This window comes from Taudactylus pleione, unplaced genomic scaffold (assembly GCF_031769625.1).
Source record: "Taudactylus pleione unplaced genomic scaffold, aTauple2 ptg000041l, whole genome shotgun sequence".
Lineage (NCBI taxonomy): Eukaryota > Metazoa > Chordata > Amphibia > Anura > Myobatrachidae > Taudactylus > Taudactylus pleione.
Genome location: NW_028284443.1, coordinates 18,500,301 through 18,519,163, shown reverse-complemented (window position 1 = coordinate 18,519,163; position 18,863 = coordinate 18,500,301). Strand labels below are relative to the sequence as shown.

General features: G+C 41.0%; 1 protein-coding gene and 1 pseudogene across 2 annotated transcripts in view; both read right to left on the bottom strand.

Moving 5' to 3' along the window:
- Window positions 1-266: 266 nt before the first annotated feature.
- ASZ1 (ankyrin repeat, SAM and basic leucine zipper domain containing 1) overlaps window positions 267-18,863 on the bottom strand; it is a 210,218-nt gene continuing 191,621 nt past the window's right edge. Inside the window, exons 11-13 of one of the 2 annotated variants that reach the window (XM_088456208.1) lie at window positions 11,258-11,363; window positions 9,070-9,183; window positions 267-846 (exon numbers count right to left, since the gene is read on the bottom strand). In XM_088456208.1, coding sequence (XP_088312334.1) covers window positions 682-846; window positions 9,070-9,183; window positions 11,258-11,363 — 385 coding nt within the window. In that variant the 3' untranslated portion in view covers window positions 267-681. The remainder of the gene's footprint in view (window positions 847-9,069; window positions 9,184-11,257; window positions 11,364-18,863) is intronic. The other variant, XM_088456216.1, reaches the window with a different exon arrangement.
- LOC148538009 (5S ribosomal RNA) lies at window positions 15,632-15,750 on the bottom strand (annotated as a pseudogene).

Here is an 18,863-nt window from a genome sequence, read left to right as displayed (position 1 = left end):
GCTGGCTGTCGCCGCCCCTTTACCACCCACAAACGGACGTAGCCTGTCACTCATGCTATGCCTTAGGGGGCACTATGACTGTCGTCGCAAACATGCAGTACAGATGCTGATTGGCCACTATCAGAGTTTTACGCAAACCATTGGGATTGCATACAATTCTGAATCAGGCCAACAGTGAGCTCTACAGTCAAAATACTTGGCAAAACTTTTCAGTAATTCAGAACAGCTCTACAACATATGTAGTTTTTCACAACTTTAATGCTCCTTTAAACTACAATAATATTTTATAATTGAAACATCCCTAAAAAACAGTGATGGAACCTTGCAAATAAAATAACAGATTCTAAATATTACCATAAAGCATATTGTGTAAAAGCATAATGCAGCAATGTTGTAATGATAACATTATCATTCAATGTTTAAGGTGAGAAATGTGTTACAGAAATGTACTGATTGGGAGCTATTTTAAACTCCAAATGAGCAAATGTGAAAGTGACATTTACCAACTTTTTAAGTAGGCAAGAAGGACAGAAAGTATGTCCAATTACACAATGACAAAATATGGTTATAATATTAGCAAGGTATGATTAACAAAAAAAAAAAAAAGTATAAATAACTACCCCCCATGCTCCCCAAAAACTTTTTTTCTAGTAAACTTTTTTATTGCTATATTACTGTACCTTACAGCATAATTTTATTTCTTGTGCATATCTTAACAATTGAGATAAAAAATCCCAAACCTAACACGGTCAGTGTAGTCATTTTCAGTAATTTACACCATTTCCAACCTCGCTGTTCTTCTAGCGGCGGCACACGGCAGGGGTTGTTCCTTTGACCATGCTGAAACTGACAAAATACAAGAAATCAGGTCTGACCGCCGGGATGCCGTACCCAATCCTTCTTATAGATCAAGAAATTAATATTACTAATCAGCAATATAACAAGATTGCACAACAGAAAATCCCCCTTCCCCAAACAGTTTAATTAGTTCAGAATAATCCATTGATCTACTCTATGTACTTTATCTATTCTTAAGGATATCTGCTTTATATACATACACAATTTAAAGCACAGAAAAACCTAACATTTAGTATCTTAATAGGTAGTTTTGGCAACCACATGCAGCTAGTGCGGCATTTTGTATTCTGAGTCTACCAATATCTGGTATTAAGCAGCAAGTACAGATGTGTCCACATATATCTATGCTCTGTGCCCTACAAATCACATTACACATTGTGTGAGCACCCTGTGACTCCATAACTCCAAGCATCATTTTGTGCAACTTTTTAACTTCCAATGCGTCTTCATAGCAAATAGATGCAAATAGGACGCACAAGCAGCTTCTGCTGATTAAAATGATATGTGTCATGCCTATATTCTGTGTGCAACTGTGGGTGTATCTGCATGCGAAATGCTACGTTACACTGTCACAGTTGCTGGCTCTGTAATGCAGCATTTCGCATGCAGACACACCTGCAGTTGCACACAGAATATAGGCATGACGCATATCATTTTAATCAGCAGAAGCTGTGTGTGTGCTAAATTCACATCACTATGCGAATAAAGCTTACTGGAAGGTAAAAAGTTACATGAAAAGATGCTTGGCGCTACAGAGTCATACCATGGCATTGCGCGACTAGGACTGTTTAGCATGCATGCTTCAGCAAAATAAAGTCACTGAATTGTTGTGGAAAATGCTGCCGTCGAGCTGTTCTTTCAATACCGAGAGAAAGCCCGTTGGATTGTATAGGTGTGTACGCTGTCCCGTTGCAGGAGCATTAGTCGATAAACGGCTCTTAACGCTCCTGCAACAGTCGGGATCGGGAGGTCGCATCTTATGTACCGTTTATCGGTCTGATCCCATAGAAGCCCGTACACACTGCTATGTCTGCACAGTGTGTACGCGGCTCACAGGCAGCTGACAGGTCACACTGGGGACAGACTGCACGGCTGATCGGGAGAGTTATACCAGATCAGCCTGCAATCGAAAAGGTGTGCACCCAGCTAGCAAACCATTGTCCAGATTATCCTATAAATGCTCAAATTAGGTTTAGATCTGACAACTGAGAAGGTTATGACATATCTTCAACAAACCACTGGTAAAACACACATGCATTAAGGACTGTCATCCTGGAAGACATCTTATTGCAAGCCACTGATTCTTGGCGGATTTGACCCCAAAATTTGAGCTAGGAAAAATGTAAATGTAATTTAGATGCAAAACATGCCTGGTTTTGCATTTAAAATCATTGCAATTGAAAAAATTTTCAAATTCAGTCTTAGGAAAACTAGAGTTTAAGCGCTTACATTGTTTTCCAATGCCTCTTCCAATCATATAAGGATAACCAATACACTTTCTATCTTGCCATGTGCAGCATAGTATCCCACACAACTGTACTCAAAACATTAGGACACCTCACAAGGCAAGTTTCTCCACATCTCTCTATAGAACCTGCAAGGAACTGAAACTACAATCATCGTATGAAGAGCCACAGAATGGTCTTAGCAACAATGAGAACTACACGATGACATACAAAGTCACCTGAGGTAAGGAAATCCAAGGTTAGGCAGTCACCTTTTCTCATACAGGTTACATATATTTATTTTTTTTACCACAAATCTTGCCACAGAAACAACTCACAACTTTTATGGTGCTTACACATGGTCAGATTTTTCCTTCAGATCAGAACGATAACTATTTAAAAATCGTTCAGTCGTTCATATCTGAAGGAAAATCTGACATATCTGACATGCCTGAACGATGGACGATGAGCGTTCCCGTTTGTCAGATAACGTTATCTGATGTGTTTGCAGTCAGACTTGGACGATTCTATTCATTTTAATGCAGTCAAAAATCGTTCAATCGTTCATCTGACAAATCTGACCGTGTGTATGCTCCATAAGGCAAATACAGTGCATGTTTCTATCTCCTTTTTGTAAGCAATTAGGAGCACAGTATTCTGTCATTTTAGTACTTTTTCTTAAGGTCTGCTCAAGTATTACTTTAACAATGTTATGTAAAATGCTAATGCTTATAAAAATTGTGGAATAGTAAACAAAATGTCACATCTCAGCTATGTCCAAAATATTAAAACAAGATGTCTTTTCATATTGGATTCATTTGTATTTTAGGCAGGGCTTAGATCACTGTAGTCTATACGCACAAAATGCTTGGCACTCAGTCTCTCATTTACACAGAGCATTCCTTTTGTCTGGTCACTCCGGCCACAAAATAGCATTACCATAAATCACTTTCAGTCAATAGAATGGTTCCTCAGTTTGGTAGTCCCATAATTTTTGGGAAATAGAAAGCCAGGACGCTTGGATGTCTGTACATTGCAGTATACAGTCCTCGGATTGCCAGGACGCAAAAATTCTCACATTTAGTTCATATATTGTTTGCAGATATTTACAGGATTTAAACACCTAATAATCCCATACAATACAATGCTGTAGCAATGTGTTTAATACATCTGGTTAATGGTATGAACACTTCCTTTCAGTAAGTATATCAAAGTAAACATGTATATACACGTAGTATAGCTTAAAATATACTGTATTTCCCGTTTAATGTTGGCATATTCCTCTGCAAAATTGTCATGAATCTATCAGTACATGCTACATTCAGACTGTAATTGTATGTTGGAAGTGTTCTACAAAACTTTGTTCGCCATTTGCTGTACGGGTTACTGGAAGTGCTGACAAATCTTTGAGACAGAGTGTGACAGAACATTTCATGACCAATTACATGGGCTGAATTGTACCAATAAACAAAAAAACACCAAGCATGGACAACTTGTAATTATCAGAACACAGATGATTAACATAAAGACGGGAAATTGGCCAATATTAACTCTGAACTTCAGTTTTCATCAGTTTGCACAGAAAAAATATATTTACACAACAACATTTGTTACTTTTTTATACTGTGAGAGAGAAACTAGGAGGTTAATGCAGGTTGAGTCTCCCATATCCGAAATGCTTGGGACCAGGGGTATATTGGATATCGGAATATTCTGTAGTTTGGAATATTTGCATATAATAATGAAATATCTTGGGGATGGGACCCAAATCAAAACACAGAATGCATTTATGTATTATATACACCTTATACACACAGCCTGCAGGTCATTTATACAATTTCAGTAATTTTGTGGCTCAAACAAAGTTTGTGTACATACATGAAATTCATTTGTTTCATATACACCTTATACACAAAGCCTGAAGGTAACTTTTTACAATATTTTTAACAATTTTGTGCCTAAACAAAGTTTGTGTACACTGAACTATCAAAAAGCAAAGGTGCCATTACCTCAGTCCTGCTAAAACATTCTGTACTTTGGAATATTTGGATATGGGAGACTCAACCTGTAACAGGCCAGAGATGCAATAACAAATATGCCAACTGGATGTGTCCTGGGTTTTTTAGCAAATGTTCTAACACTTTTTATGTTAGTCCTTTAATTTCCACAACCTACCGGGATGATTTCTAGATGGGTAAGGAGGAATAACTCTGTAGGTAGCGCTATCATGTATGTAGTGCTGATTGTCAGACTCGGCATGACATGAGGTCATCTACTGCTTTCTAACTGACCATTAGGTGGGTGCAGCACAGTGAAGAGGGAGAAGTTAAAAAATAATAATAATAAGTGAATGGGGGCTGAAGATTGCTTAAACACTACTTTACATATTGCATCAGAGCTATAGACAACATAAAAACTTCACCGCTAAACTTCACTACAAATAAGCAGAATACCAAAAAAATATGGTAGTAGAACTTGGTATAAACCAATTTAGTTTCTGTGCCCGGCACTGACAATAGTCGATTAAATTCTGCCAAAAATGGAAATTAATCTTTGTTTGAGATTCATAACAAAAATCTAAGATACAGGGAAACGCAGAGGTTACACTGCACTGGAGCAAAGGATTCTAAATGTTACATTTATGATTTATACATTGGTAAAAAATACTAAACATAAATGTATTAAAAGACAGTCTTTTTTTTAAATAAATTAACGTTTAATAGTATAAACCAGTATAGAGTATCAGCATTTTTTTCATGATACCCCTAGGCCAAAAGTATCTTATTGAAAAACTCAATGACTATTAAAATAAGTAAATTGTGTATATCTAGTTACGTGGTGGTGGACAAGGCTGCACTTCTATTTGTCCATATATTTTATCATAGGTAAAACTAGTGCTGGTGGCGGTCAATCACACTTGCCATTCATTTAATTCGGTTCTGGACCACCAACCCGAGGCACTTCTGCAAGTGTCCCGTGACACCCTAGGGTGCCACAGCACCCAATTTGGGAACCATTGGTCTAAATACAATCGCAATAGATTTAAAAAAATCTAAGGGGCCTATTTATCAAGCTTTTTTGTTTTACACTGAAGTTTCTGCATAATCTTCTGAATTGTTGCTACTTTCACAGAAGGCTAATTAGCACAGCAGATTGCATTTACCATTATCATCAATGGGTACTAATGTATGACCTCTATGTACCAAACTATGGCCCCGTTAGTTTACACCATTTTCAGATGGTATACAGTAAATGACTAAGCCTATGGAGAGACTTTACTTGCAAGAGAGATCTTCCAATCCCTCTCCTGCAGCCACCGTCCGGTACCAGAAACTGACACTGTGCTCATGCTCAGTTCAGTGTACATAATGTTCAGAGGGTCCGCAGTGACAATAGTGATATCCAGTGGTAGGACTGTCAGCACGTTTCATTCTCAATACAGAAAACTTTAAGTGATAACTTGGCATTCTTGAAAGAGTGGAACCAAAATACCTTCAAATTGATATGCTGTGACCACGTCTATTACTTTGGATTGTCGCAATCTATGATGATACCTTAGTGGATTATTATATTTTTTGCTTTATGGGAATTTTAATCTATTTTGATTGTGTGTTTATTTTTCAATGTCAATTCATTTTAAAAAACCATCTTAATTTTAATATGTAGCTAGGATTGTTATATTTAAATATGATGCATTGTCATGAAATACATTTTTTTTTAAAATACATACAGATGTTTCCACAAACATCTAGCCTCCTTGTGCGATAAACAGCATTTCTAGCAGCGCCATGCCGAGAGTCCTTTTGTGCAATTTTTTCCCTTCAGATGCGTCTTATTTGCACATTGATGCGAATGGAACGCACAAGCCGCTTCTGCTGACTAAAATGATATGCAGCATGCATATGTTCTGTGTGTGACAACAGGTGTATGTACATGCGAAACGCTATGTCAGACGCTAACACTAACGTAGCATTTTGCATGCACATAAACCCAGTCGCTCACAGAACATAGGCATGACGCATAGCACTTCAATCAGCAGAACCGGCTTGTGCGTTCCATTCGCATCGATGTGCGATTAAGACGCATCTGAAAGGAAAAATCTGCATGTAAATATGGTCGGAAATGCAGAGTTAAGACACGGCATGGCGCAACTAGAAATGCTGTTTAATGCACGAGGAGGCTAGATGTATGAGGACACATCTGTACTGTCACATAGTGCTCACACGTTATGTGTAGAGTGACTTGTAGCGCACAGTGGATAGATGTACTGTATGTGGACACATCTGTATAAATCAAAAATCCTATACGGCAGAGCAGTGGAAACTCTGTGCAACACCAAGATGAGCTATAATCACTGAAGTGTATAAACAGACGACACAAAAATAATTACTGCATAAGAGCATAAACAGAAGATCGCTATAAATCTATAAAAAGTATATGTTCCACCCCAAAAAGAATTCTACACTACAAGGACAATTGATACAATTTGGTCAGCCCACCTGCTGTGCAACAACCATTCCATTGACACTCCATTACTAGAAATGGCCAAGTATTAACAATTTCAACAACAGGACCTACGAGAGACCTGACACCACATCTGCACTGTTGTGCCATGGAAACACTTATACCCAAAACAAAAGCAGGAACCGATGGCCTGAACCCTTCATCTTGGCAGCAAAAATCATAGACATTACGTGCACTTAATAAAGTATTGTCTAAGTAACTCACCCTAGAGCCTTCAGCTTATACAAATCTTACATAATGTGGAGGGCAATACAGTAGGAAGTTGCAAACACAGAAATGGTGGCAGTTTTACAGCTTACTTTTAACACACACGGTGTGAGAGATAACTGTACATTGTAATTAGGCTTTGATTTTTAAAAAATATATGATGGGTCCAACTCATTTATTGTGGATAGCACCAAAAAATAAAAGGCAAATAAAGCGCATAGCGAAACCATGCCCAACGCATACATCGCATGCTCAGATTATATATGGGCAAGATCAACAGGCTTACTTTTATCACATCTCTATTCAGTCCTCTGCCCAGCAAAATACCGCCACTACCACCATATACACCCTCTTTTCACCAGCTTTATGCCTACCATTACTGCTCTGCACCCAGTAGTAGAGAAGGTATATTTTCACCAGTCCACAAATCGGAAAATCCATGGCGCGCCACAATAATCACAGAGCTTTTCTTCAATTAAATCATGTGTACACACACACTCTTTCCCTCACATCTCTTACCTAAAACTTAAAGATGATTACAAATACAAATCAAAAAACATTGGGTCATCAAACCTCACTGTAATACAAGATCAAATGTGCTTATGGTTACTGTTTTTACAGTTTATTACTTGCTTTTGTATGCACATTTATACTTATTTTGTATGACCCAGGAAACAAAATTTATGATGCAAAAAAAATAAAATAATTAAAAGTGAAACCACATTGGTTTAATAGTGAATCAAGTTGTAGAAGAAGCTTTTTCAAATAAACAAACCGCTAATTGGTGCAGTAATCTAGCCAAAGGATGACCATCATGATGAGAGACTCAGTATCACTATTTAAGATAAAGCTAAATAATTTTAGCTCAAGAATTTTTAAATTCTCTTAAATACTGTGAAATAGCATTTGTTTTTGTATCCCTATTAGGTGAACTAGATATCCCATAAGTAGGCAAGAAAGCAGACTGCATTATATGTATGAGAAACATACCACACACTAATAAAAGAGTGTGTAATATATATCAGACTGGGCAGGTTTTATTGTAGCAAACAGCGAAGGATTAAACACAGAATTTGTGCTAACCTGTTACAGCAACATTCTGATTATCTCAGCAATGGCTATTTGCAATCATTACATTTATTTAATGTGGTGCACCACTCACTGCAATAAACTGTACTCCATCTGTATATCTGCTTTTCCTATTGCCAAGGCAAAAGCAAACACGTGAACTGGCAAACATCAACAAAAAAAGACCTGAAACACTCATCAGTCCTCTCGTTAGATACATATATTCATAGTTCACCCGCTGATTACCCGGTTCGTTTCTTGAATGCATACACTTTCAAAAGGCATATAGAATCTGAAAGCGTAAAAACCCATATAGCCTGTAAGCCTGGCCAGTACACGATTTGATAAATCAAGTATCTGCATTTCTGAATTAGATTCCCGGGTTTTATTATTTTTGGAAATGTTAGTTTAGCTTTGCAGTTTACATTTCCTAAGAAAGAGATGAAAACTTCTCCCCTTACAGCCTGTGTGGGCTTAGTGAATACATTTTATGCTGCTATTCTTTCTATTTATTTTCTTAACCAGAAGGTAATAAGAATGTCTTATTTGCAGCACAATATTTATAACCTCCCATTATCCCTGGTGTAGTTTTTTTTATACTGATTTAAATTCAGAATAACAGGATGCGGGGCTGTTAACCTCTCTCGCTGTATAACTTCCACATGGCATCATTCAGTAACAGATTCCTTTGTGACACCGGTGCTCAATTTACTGAATCCTATCCTGTCACTTTTCTTCCTCCAGACCATTACTCAAAGTGACCCTTCTTGACAAGAGCCTGTCATTATGTTGTTGGTTTGGAAGTGAATGATTTGGTGCTAACACCTATTCCTAACACTCCCACCCTTTCTTTGTCAGATTTACACATTTTTCTAATAAATATTACTTTATCATACATAGGAACGAACATCTTCACCTTGCTCCTGCAGAAAAAAAAAATGAGATCAACTACAGGATAGAGACAAACCTTATGTAAAAGACTTTGTAGTCTGCAGACTTCTTTACGGAGATCTGTAACACTTGTGACAATGTCTTCACATACAGAGGGAAAGTTCTGGGAAGAATCCAACTCGAAGACTACCTATAAAGAAATAAAGTAGTTAACACATTCAACACTATGATGTGGTCCACATACAAAAACAGCTACACTTCCAGAAGCTGACTACACAAAGCATGAGTGCAATGTAATACTTGGGAAACTTATCCGTATAGTTCTATTTTTGTCATATATTCTTTCTGCGGGTGAGAAAGCTGCTATATTGGTTGTTTAACTGAAAAGAAAATGAAACATTACCATATACTGAGAAACAAAGTACTGCACAAAAACAGTATTTTAAACAATTATTTAATTAAATGTTCCCTTTAAATATGCACCTCTGGATTGAAATAATAGCAATAATTAGATGGAGACCATATACAAGGGATAGGTTTGTGTTTTTCTGCAGGAGTGATCATTGCAGCTTAATTAACACAAATAGGCACAGAATAACACAATAGCCGTGTGCGATGTGTTTCTGTGCACTTTTCCTGCAATTGTGTTACATATAGCTGCCTGCACTTACTTTTGATGACACCTGAAATGAATTATGTTTACTGTCCCAGAAACAAATAATGAATGGCTACAATGTAACCACGTTTAATTGAATCAGACCGTAATATGTAAGGAGCTGTCCACCATCGGATGACTTCCAACAGTTAGCTGGTAAACTCCTTTCTGCAAGTGTTACTAAAGACATTGCTGGTTTTTTTTCTGTACATTTCAGTCTGGTCTTTGTATCACCTGCCAGAGTTGTGCATTTTAGTTACCTTGGGATACAAGCAGCTGTTCTCTGGTTACAAATATATCCAATGAGCCAGTAACAAAAATGGTGCAATTTCTTTCCAGACTGAAAACTTGAACAATGAATATCGCTAAAAAAATCTGTGCTAAAACTCAATACAGTAATCACAACATAGAGGTTCCAAGACTACAGCTGATGCAACCCTCCAAAAACGAAGGGATGCAGGAGATGAAGGGTTAAATATGTGGTGGTGATAAGGGATTCTATTATATATATATATATATATATATATATATATATATATATATATATATATATATATATAAAATGCAAAATCTGCTGCAGTGGTTCTAGAAAATTCAGTGTCATATATGAGGAATGCAAAACAGACTGAATGGTTTTGTGTGTGGCAATAGCAGTCTGCTCAGTGGTGTAAATGGCAGAATTCTGTGGCAGGTGGTGGCACAATCAGTATGGTTTTGAGGCGCTAAAAGGACCTCCAATAGAAAAATGTATAAATACAGTACTGGAATCTATTAGCACGATTATCTGCAAATGGAGCAGCATGCCTAAAATATACTAGATTATAGTTAAAAATGATCTCTCATCACCAAACACCTGACATTTTCTTAAACGGCTTAGCAGCAGGAAAGGAGGAGGAGATGTTCTGATTATGTCTGGATTAGGGATGTGCAGGCTCTGATAGGTTCGAGTTTGCACGCCAAGTTCGGATTTTTCCCTCCAAAAAAAACGGAACTCAGAAAGAGGCAAAACGTCATCTTGCATGGACAAACATCATCATTCCTGGACAAAGTCCAGGAATGAAAAGTCCAGGAATGATGATGTTTGTCCATGCAAGATGACGTTTTGCCTCTTTCTGAGTTCCGTTTTTTTGGAGGGAAAAATCCGAACTCGGCGTGCAAACTCGAAGCTGTCCGAGCCTGCACATCCCTAGTCTGGATAAGAATACTATTGAGCAGCAGCAAATTACTCACCTTTCTGGAGAGCAGTTTTGGAGAACCCAGATTAAAGAAAGACACAGTAATGTGCTGGTTTTTTTCTCCAAGGACAGTATAGTAGTAAAAGTAAGCAACGCAAGTTCCCCTTTTCCATTTACAGAAGTGTAGAAAATACTTAAATATGCATATTTTAAGTGTTTGTAATGCATGGCACATCCTTGCAAAGTAATTTTAGAGTGCTGCTCTATTTCATCAGATTACCTGACTACTGTAAATGCACCAAAAGTGCACAATATACACCATTTTAACATATTTACTACTGACTTCATTGTACTGTTGCTTTAAAAAAAACAACAACTTTAAAATGCAAACAGACTATACAAAAACCAAATAGATTATCTAAACACAATGTTACCTTCTGGGCATTCAAAGGTATTTGATTATTCACAGATTCTACTGCTTGAGTTATAGAACTGCATTGCCGATTCAGCTTAAGGAGAAATGCAAAAAGCTCATCACTGCTGGAACAAACAAAAAAAAAACACCAAAAAGAAAAATTGAGTTTACTATGTTTGTAGTTCAATAGGAAAAAAGGGTATTGTGAGCAAAGGTGCATTCATTTATCAACCAAAATGTGTCACTCATAACTAGGAATTCAACTTTCACAGCAGGCTACCTGGATATGTACTTGCCCCCACTGAGGAAGTGGGAGCTTAATTATCCAAACATCAACTAAACCTGAATATTAACTTTATTAACTCACATTACAGTAGAAATACAGTAATTCTTCACATATAGAGGAATAACAGAAAAAAATGAATCACTTTAAAAGATGTGAATGATTTGGTTCATCAGGAATGATTTATCATCATTAATGAGGTCCGGCTATTGAATACATTTTGCCAACACCATTTTATGAAACCCTTAAATTGTATAAGTAATGTGCAGACTCACAAATTAAGGCGAAATTATATGTGGCTGTAGAGTTGCATTTCTAGGTAATTCGGTTTGTCTATTACACTGTAATATGTTTCATAGTGCAATATAGTAACATCTAGCAATATAATGTGCTATTTAATATAGCACATTACAATTAAGAGGGTCCAGAGAGCTGAATGGAAACATAGGACTAAAATTGGACTGCTAGAGAGTATATCTAAAAAAATATAATATTTCATGGAATGTTCATATACCAGATAATGTGGCATATTTTGCATGTTGTTAAGAACTATGGCCCTCATTCAGAGCCGCTCGTAAGCGGCCGCTCGTTCGTTCTGACCGATGTTCGCACAACTGCGCATGCGTACGGATTTTAATACGCATGCGCGAATCTGTCAGTGCGGCCGAAAATCGTTTGTTCGCTATATAGCGAATGCCTGCTATTTTGAGTGACAGAAGGAGGCGTATGTGGGTGGTAACAGGGGAAGGTGCTTGAAAACGGGGGAGTGGAATTAGAACGCAGGCGTGCTTAAAAGGTCAAAACGGGCATTTTAAGGGAGTGCATAATTAATACAGCAGCGTCATTGCCCACGTCACTTGTTGTTTTTTTACTCAGAACTGCTCGCAAAATAGCGGTTGAAAAAACCAGCCACAAGAATAGCGAGCAGTTCATAAGCTGTTCGATGTACTCGATTAATCTAATAAATAGCGGACATGACGTATGGTGCGAGTGGCCAGGGGGCGTATTTTTCAAAATTACATCCGCAAGTTTTGCTCGCTCGTTCAGACTTAGAGGCGTGCACAGACCGCAATGTGCGGACGGATCATTTGAATAGCCACCCCTTGTTTTTGAACGAACGACCGCAAATAGCGAACGGCTCTGAATGAGGGCCTATGTCTGAAAGGGTAATGAAAATTCTGAATTAAGTTATTTGGCTAGTGAAATACAATTAGGGATCAAAACTAATATAGCAGTAATAGTAAAAAAAAAAAAAAAAAGAGTTATGGTATAACATACCTTTGTTAACTCTTTTTCTTCGAGGTCCATGGGGTCCACAGCCATTACGTTGGGTATGAATCCCGGTCACCAAACAGTTAACACAAACGAGCTCTCTGCTCCCAGGATGCACCGGGGTTCCTCCTCATATACCCCACCCCCTGCCTCAGGTAGCCAGTTCGTTACCAAGCTCAAGCAGACGGAGACAAACAAAGGGTAAGAAAGAAGAAACCCATAACTCATGAGTCCAGACTCAAGAGGAGAAACTACGGAAAAACCTCCCCCAGAACTACAGGTGCGTCTGGGTGGGTGTCCTGTGGACCCCATGGACCTCGAAGAAAAAGAGTTAACAAAAGGTATGTTATACCATAACTCTTTTTTCTTATTCGGGGTCCATAGCCATTACGTTGGGGATATCCCAAAGCACTAAACCCTACGGGCGGGGACGCTCCTGGCTCTCGGAAGAGAGGAGAATCTTACGCCCGAAGGAGGCATCCTGAGAGGCAAAATGTCAAAGGCATAACAATTGACAAAGGTGTGGACGGAAGACTATTCAGCAGAGGCACCCCAGCAACCGGTCCACGAAGGCCCCACTGATCGTGTGGATGTACCTTTAGTCTGGCACCACCAGACTAGTCTGTGTGTTTATGAGAAATCGTCATATAAATTCATCTGACCATCGTCCGCTTATCGGCTGGCCAGCCTTATGACTGTCTTACAGTACAAAAGGGAAACCTACTTCCTCATGCTGTTGGCGCGATCCACATTATTATGTAGCGCACGGCCAACATCCAAGGAAACCTCACCTACCGAGAGGCTTGTAGTCTGAAAGCTGGGACCACAATCTCTACATTAATATAGTACCAGAATACCACTCTTGAAAGGTATTCCGCCCTTGTATGAAGTACCGCTCTCTCCCGATGACTTATAAAACGGGGAAGCGGGAAGAAAGTGCTGCTAGATCAGAGACCCTCCAGTCTGACGAAAAGAACATACTCGAGAAAACCTAACCCCCTAGGGCCACATTTTCTCAGTACATCCCGGAGAACATACAAAGTTTTTAATAACTGCAGCCAGAAGTAAGTTTCTTGTCCTCTGAACTACAGAACATCCTTACACAAGGAGGAGGTCTTGAAGAACCATGCCATCCAAGATGGACGAGTCAGGTCTAGATACAGGAAGGGATCCTGTATTAACAGGTCGGCCCTTAGCGGAAGAGGCCACAGAGTGTCTATGGAGTGATTCTGCAGGTTGGCGAACCAGCAGCGCCTGGGTCAAGCAGGGGCCATCAGTATTACTGTTGCATGTTCCCGTTAACCCTTAGAGGGAGGGATAGCGGGTGAAGCAAACACGCTAGTTTGAAGTTCTACTCTACTGCCAGAGCATCCACAAACACTGTGCCCCTACCTGGGGACCCTGTGCTTGTGACTCAAGGCCATGAGGTCTACTCTGGAAGACCCATACATCCACAAGGCTCTGAAAAACCTGTGGATGAAGAGCCCACACTCTCTGGCGTGTATCCTGCTGGCCTAGGAAGTCTACTTCCAAAATAAGGACTCCTGGTATGAGCACAACCGATCTCGCTGGAAAATGACATTCTGCCCACTGATAGATGAGGCAGTCTACGGTGGTGTTGATAAATTGCACCTAGACCGGCCTGCCCCTTTAGTATTTCCTGAGCTTGAAAAGCGCTCCTGAATACTGCCCTTAGTTCCAGGATGTTTTACGGAGAGACTGCTTTCCGTTGTCCTCCATTTTCCTTGAAACATGTGTCGACCTGTCACTGCTCCCCTCCCGCGGAGGCTGGTATCATCCAGGTCCAGAACAGGCAACCCTTGTTGCGACAAACGTCTTTAACGGATAGTCGCTCTTCTGGCGAGAGACAGATAGTCTGTGCCTTTATTTGGAACCCCGGCCGTACCATGGCCGGGCATATAACAGCTCCTGACAGAGAAAGACTGCGCAGAAAAAACGGCTTCAAATCTCTTATCAGTGGAACATTTACAGGCGAATGCCAACGGTACTGGAAAGGGATATAAGGCTTCAAGCTTTCTGGTAATATGGATTTTTCTGCCCGGAGAACTCCATACTACGTTCCCTACCACTCCTGGAATCTCAGGTGGTCTCCCATCCCAGTACTAACTGGGCTCAATGCTGCCTAGCTATCAAGATCCAACAATCTTGGGCATGTCCAGTATGGTCTGGCTGCAGTCAGATTTAGAAGGCTTTCCCAACTTTCTGGCATCAGAACACTGGAGCCTCTCCTTATACCGGCTCCACAAGCATAGCTTTGACCCCTCTGATCAGGGAGGAGACGTACTGTTGGAAGACGGTCTTCCTCTCGTGAGAGTGACTCCTGGGAGCAGACCCTTGTGTCCCCCTAAACACCAGAAGATGTACCAGAATCTGAGGGCTGGACGGAGCGTGAGACCGACCGCCTTCTGATTCTTTTGGCTGTACTAGCCTAGCTGCTTGCCATAACTGCTGGAAAGCTGCTAAGGACGAAGTCACCTTTGACCCGAGTGAGCACACATGTCCCTCCAGGGCAGATGCCTAGGAAGCCCAACATGGTAGGCTGCGGATGCTGAAGATACCTTAATATCAGGGTTGGCGCAGGAGTCGCCAATCTGTCCACAACCTGCGCTATGATCTGGTAGATTTGACTACTGTGGTGACTCTTTAGCACAGTGACCACCACAACCCATTTATATTAAGTCCAGTGAGGTCACCCCCATCGCCCCTCTCTGTGGCCTGGCCCGCGTAAGGGGCAGACGCCATCTGGTCTTTGGCTGCAAAGACCTAGCAGCCTGTAGTAATTGTTGAACGGCTACTAAAGATGCCTGCCTCAACCGCTGCCTACAGCACCTGGTATTCCCAGGTGGTCTCCCATCCAAGTACTAACCAGGACCAACACAGCATAGCTTCCAAAGTCAGATGAGATTGGACAAGTCCAGTGTGGTATGGCTGTAGGTGAAATGTCCATTCATGATGGAGATAGAGGGCATAACCATAGGGGCTGCTGCTACAGGTCACACATGCCACCAACTCAGGGGCCCCAGCCATCTGTCTTACCTTTTCATTGGACATACAAGGTTTATCCAATGTCTAGTATTAATGTGACCATCATTTTACATCCAATGTACCCACGTATCTTTGTAGTGGGTTACATGAGGAGAAACAGCAGTGATAGACTTATGCTGACAAGGCAGCATAATACAGCAGATTCCATAAGTCACATGTAATGCACATGATACATACATATATATATATACACATACATATATATATATATATATATATATATATACATACATACACATATACATACATACATACATACACGCATATCCACTGTTCATACACACTAAACTCTCTGGCCAACTACCAAACACCAGGTAGGACCTAGAGCTCTGTATGACGATCACCGCAGTGGAGGCATATTTACATACATGCAACAAAAAAATGTTTTTGGTCAACTACGAACAGCCGACAAGGCTAAGCAGGACATCAAGCTATGTATAACCTAGCCATCCACAGAGAGGCGCCCAGGAAGATGAACCAAATCTCCTGAGAACATTTGCAAGTAACCCACAACAAGCGTCGGTTTACAGAAAACATACGTGTGAAGCACTCTCTAACCCCTAACCACAGTTTAGGGGTTTCAGGAAAGTAAAATTTTCAACAGTAGCACATTCATGCCTAACTGACCAGTTTTGCAAAATCTACCTGCAGATTTGCATCAATCGGTACTGAATCCAAGCAACAAAAGTTGGTAGGATTCCAATGTTATGCACTTTCCTGGGAACAAGGCATACTAAGGGATAGCCAACTTCCCTCCCCCCCCCCCCCCCCCCCCAATCAGTACTCAACTCAGCTGAGTCTTCCCAATTAGGAAAGAGGGGGGGATGGGCAACCCAGCCCTACCAGTATATGTGAATTACAATTTAGCCCATATAGCCTACAGCTGGGGCCAATGTAATGTGCTCATCTTCACACATTGGACCTCATTCAGGGAGACTGCCCAGCGTCCTGCAGGAGCAGCATTCAGAGAGCAATTGACATACACTCTGGCTGCCCTATGGAGGCTGGGAGTGGCAACTCACCATCACTGCGCCAGAGGACTGAACTAGCGTGTAGATTGGGGGAGAGGCCGCCGGGGAAGCGCACCTCCCCTATGCTGCTTGGACCCCTTAACGCAGCGGCCTAGTGTAGGAAACAAGTTGTATGTGTCCCGACTGCAGTTTAACCTGTAGGAAAAGGTTAAGGGAAAAGACAGTGACAGTATACAGGAGTCACAGTTCTTTTACAGAAGAAACAGTATCCATAAACAATCACATGTGATGCATAAATACTCTGCGAGCCATATGCATATATGCTCTCACTACCACAATCAGCCTGAGCTTAGGTAGGATAGAGCCCTGTAAAAACATAGGCCAGCAGTAGGCAAGGTATACAGGGAGACTACCCAACATCCTCTCTTGTAGGAGCAGCGTTCAGAGAGCAACTGACATACACTCTGGCTGCCCTATTTGGAGGCTGGGAGGAGCAATCCACAATCACTGCACCAGAGGACTGAACTAGCGTGTGGATTGGGGGAGGGGTCGCCGGGGAACCGTACCTCCCCTATGCTGCTTGGACCTGCCCGGTAAACTGACCTGGTCACAAGCCCCGGCTGGTCAGGAACATCAAATCCCGGCGGTCTAGGCTAGGAGAACAAGCCATATATGCCTAACTGCAGCACGCCTCCGGCCAGTCTCACCGCTGGAGGCCGGACCGCCACGAGGTCCCGGCCGTCAGCGGCCGCCGCGACCACCTGCCATCCCCTTGATCCGGTTGCGGTCCAGGGCCAGAAAGCCCCTGCCGAGGCTAGCGGTGTGGCGCCGGAGGAGGTAGTTGCAGCGCATGGCCGGTGCGCCTCCAATCAGGCGCGAGGCTGCTTCCAGGACAGCTCAGACCACCCGCTGAAATAGAGACTAAAACTTTTTTTTTTTTGTTATTCGTCTGCAGGACTGCTCCAGCAGTCCCACTGTCTATGTGGTGAACACACCAAACAGGAAGAACTGGCTACCTGAGGCAGGGGGTGGGGTATATGAGGAACCCCGGTGCATCTTGGGAGCAGAGAGCTCGTTTGGTGACCGAGATTCATACCCAACTTAATGGCTGTGGACCCCATGGACCCCGAAGAAAAAATATTAAAAGCATAGAAAGATTTCTAATCAATGAGTTATTAGATTAGCACATCAGCTACTATAACTGAAGGGATGGGCATTTGCATTTCCTAATATACAAAAAACATAACACTAACCAGTTTAATTTGCTTTATTGGCAAACTTATCTAGAGTGCCAGCCCCAGAGAGGCTACCAATGCCACTTAAGGGCCTAATCAATTAGGGACGAAGCAACGCTGAACACCCAGATTATCATGATACCCCAGTACATTTTTAGTGTTACGAATGATGTCCTCTTACTTCACTTAGTCTATCCCCTTGCCCGTTTTTTGTTTGTACTGTACCTTCTATTTTGTAGTGGTTTTATTTTTAATGTATTTATTTCTACGTACAGTGCTACAGACACTTAGGGCCGTATTCAATTAGCCGCGAAAAGTCTGAATCCGCGAAAAAGTATCGCTGGTTGCGACTTTTCACCAGGCGGAAACTTATCTCCGTATTCAAATGCAAACACTTTTCGCGTATGTGAAAACGCAATGCAATGTAATAGGCGAAAGAGATTTGCCTCTTAATAGGGAGTGAAAAAAAGTGCAAAATCGCTATTTTGGGGTGCAAAGGTGGGGAAACCACTCAGCACCCTTGGGACAGCCCCACAAAGGAAAACTGCGTAAAAAAAAAGTAAATAAAAAAAAAAAAAGTGAGGAACACCCCAAAAAAGCACTTTGAAAATGGGGTGAAAAAGTGCAAAGTGGGGGTACAAACTTAAATAGTAGCAAAATAGAATTTTTGGGGGGTCTGCAAGTATGGGTGAGGTGTTTTTTGGATTGCAGGTGCTTGCTTCAGGTGCGATTTTTACGTTTTTTTAAACTTTACTTTAGCGACTTTAAACCATGCTTGCACCCATTTTCAAGTACCCC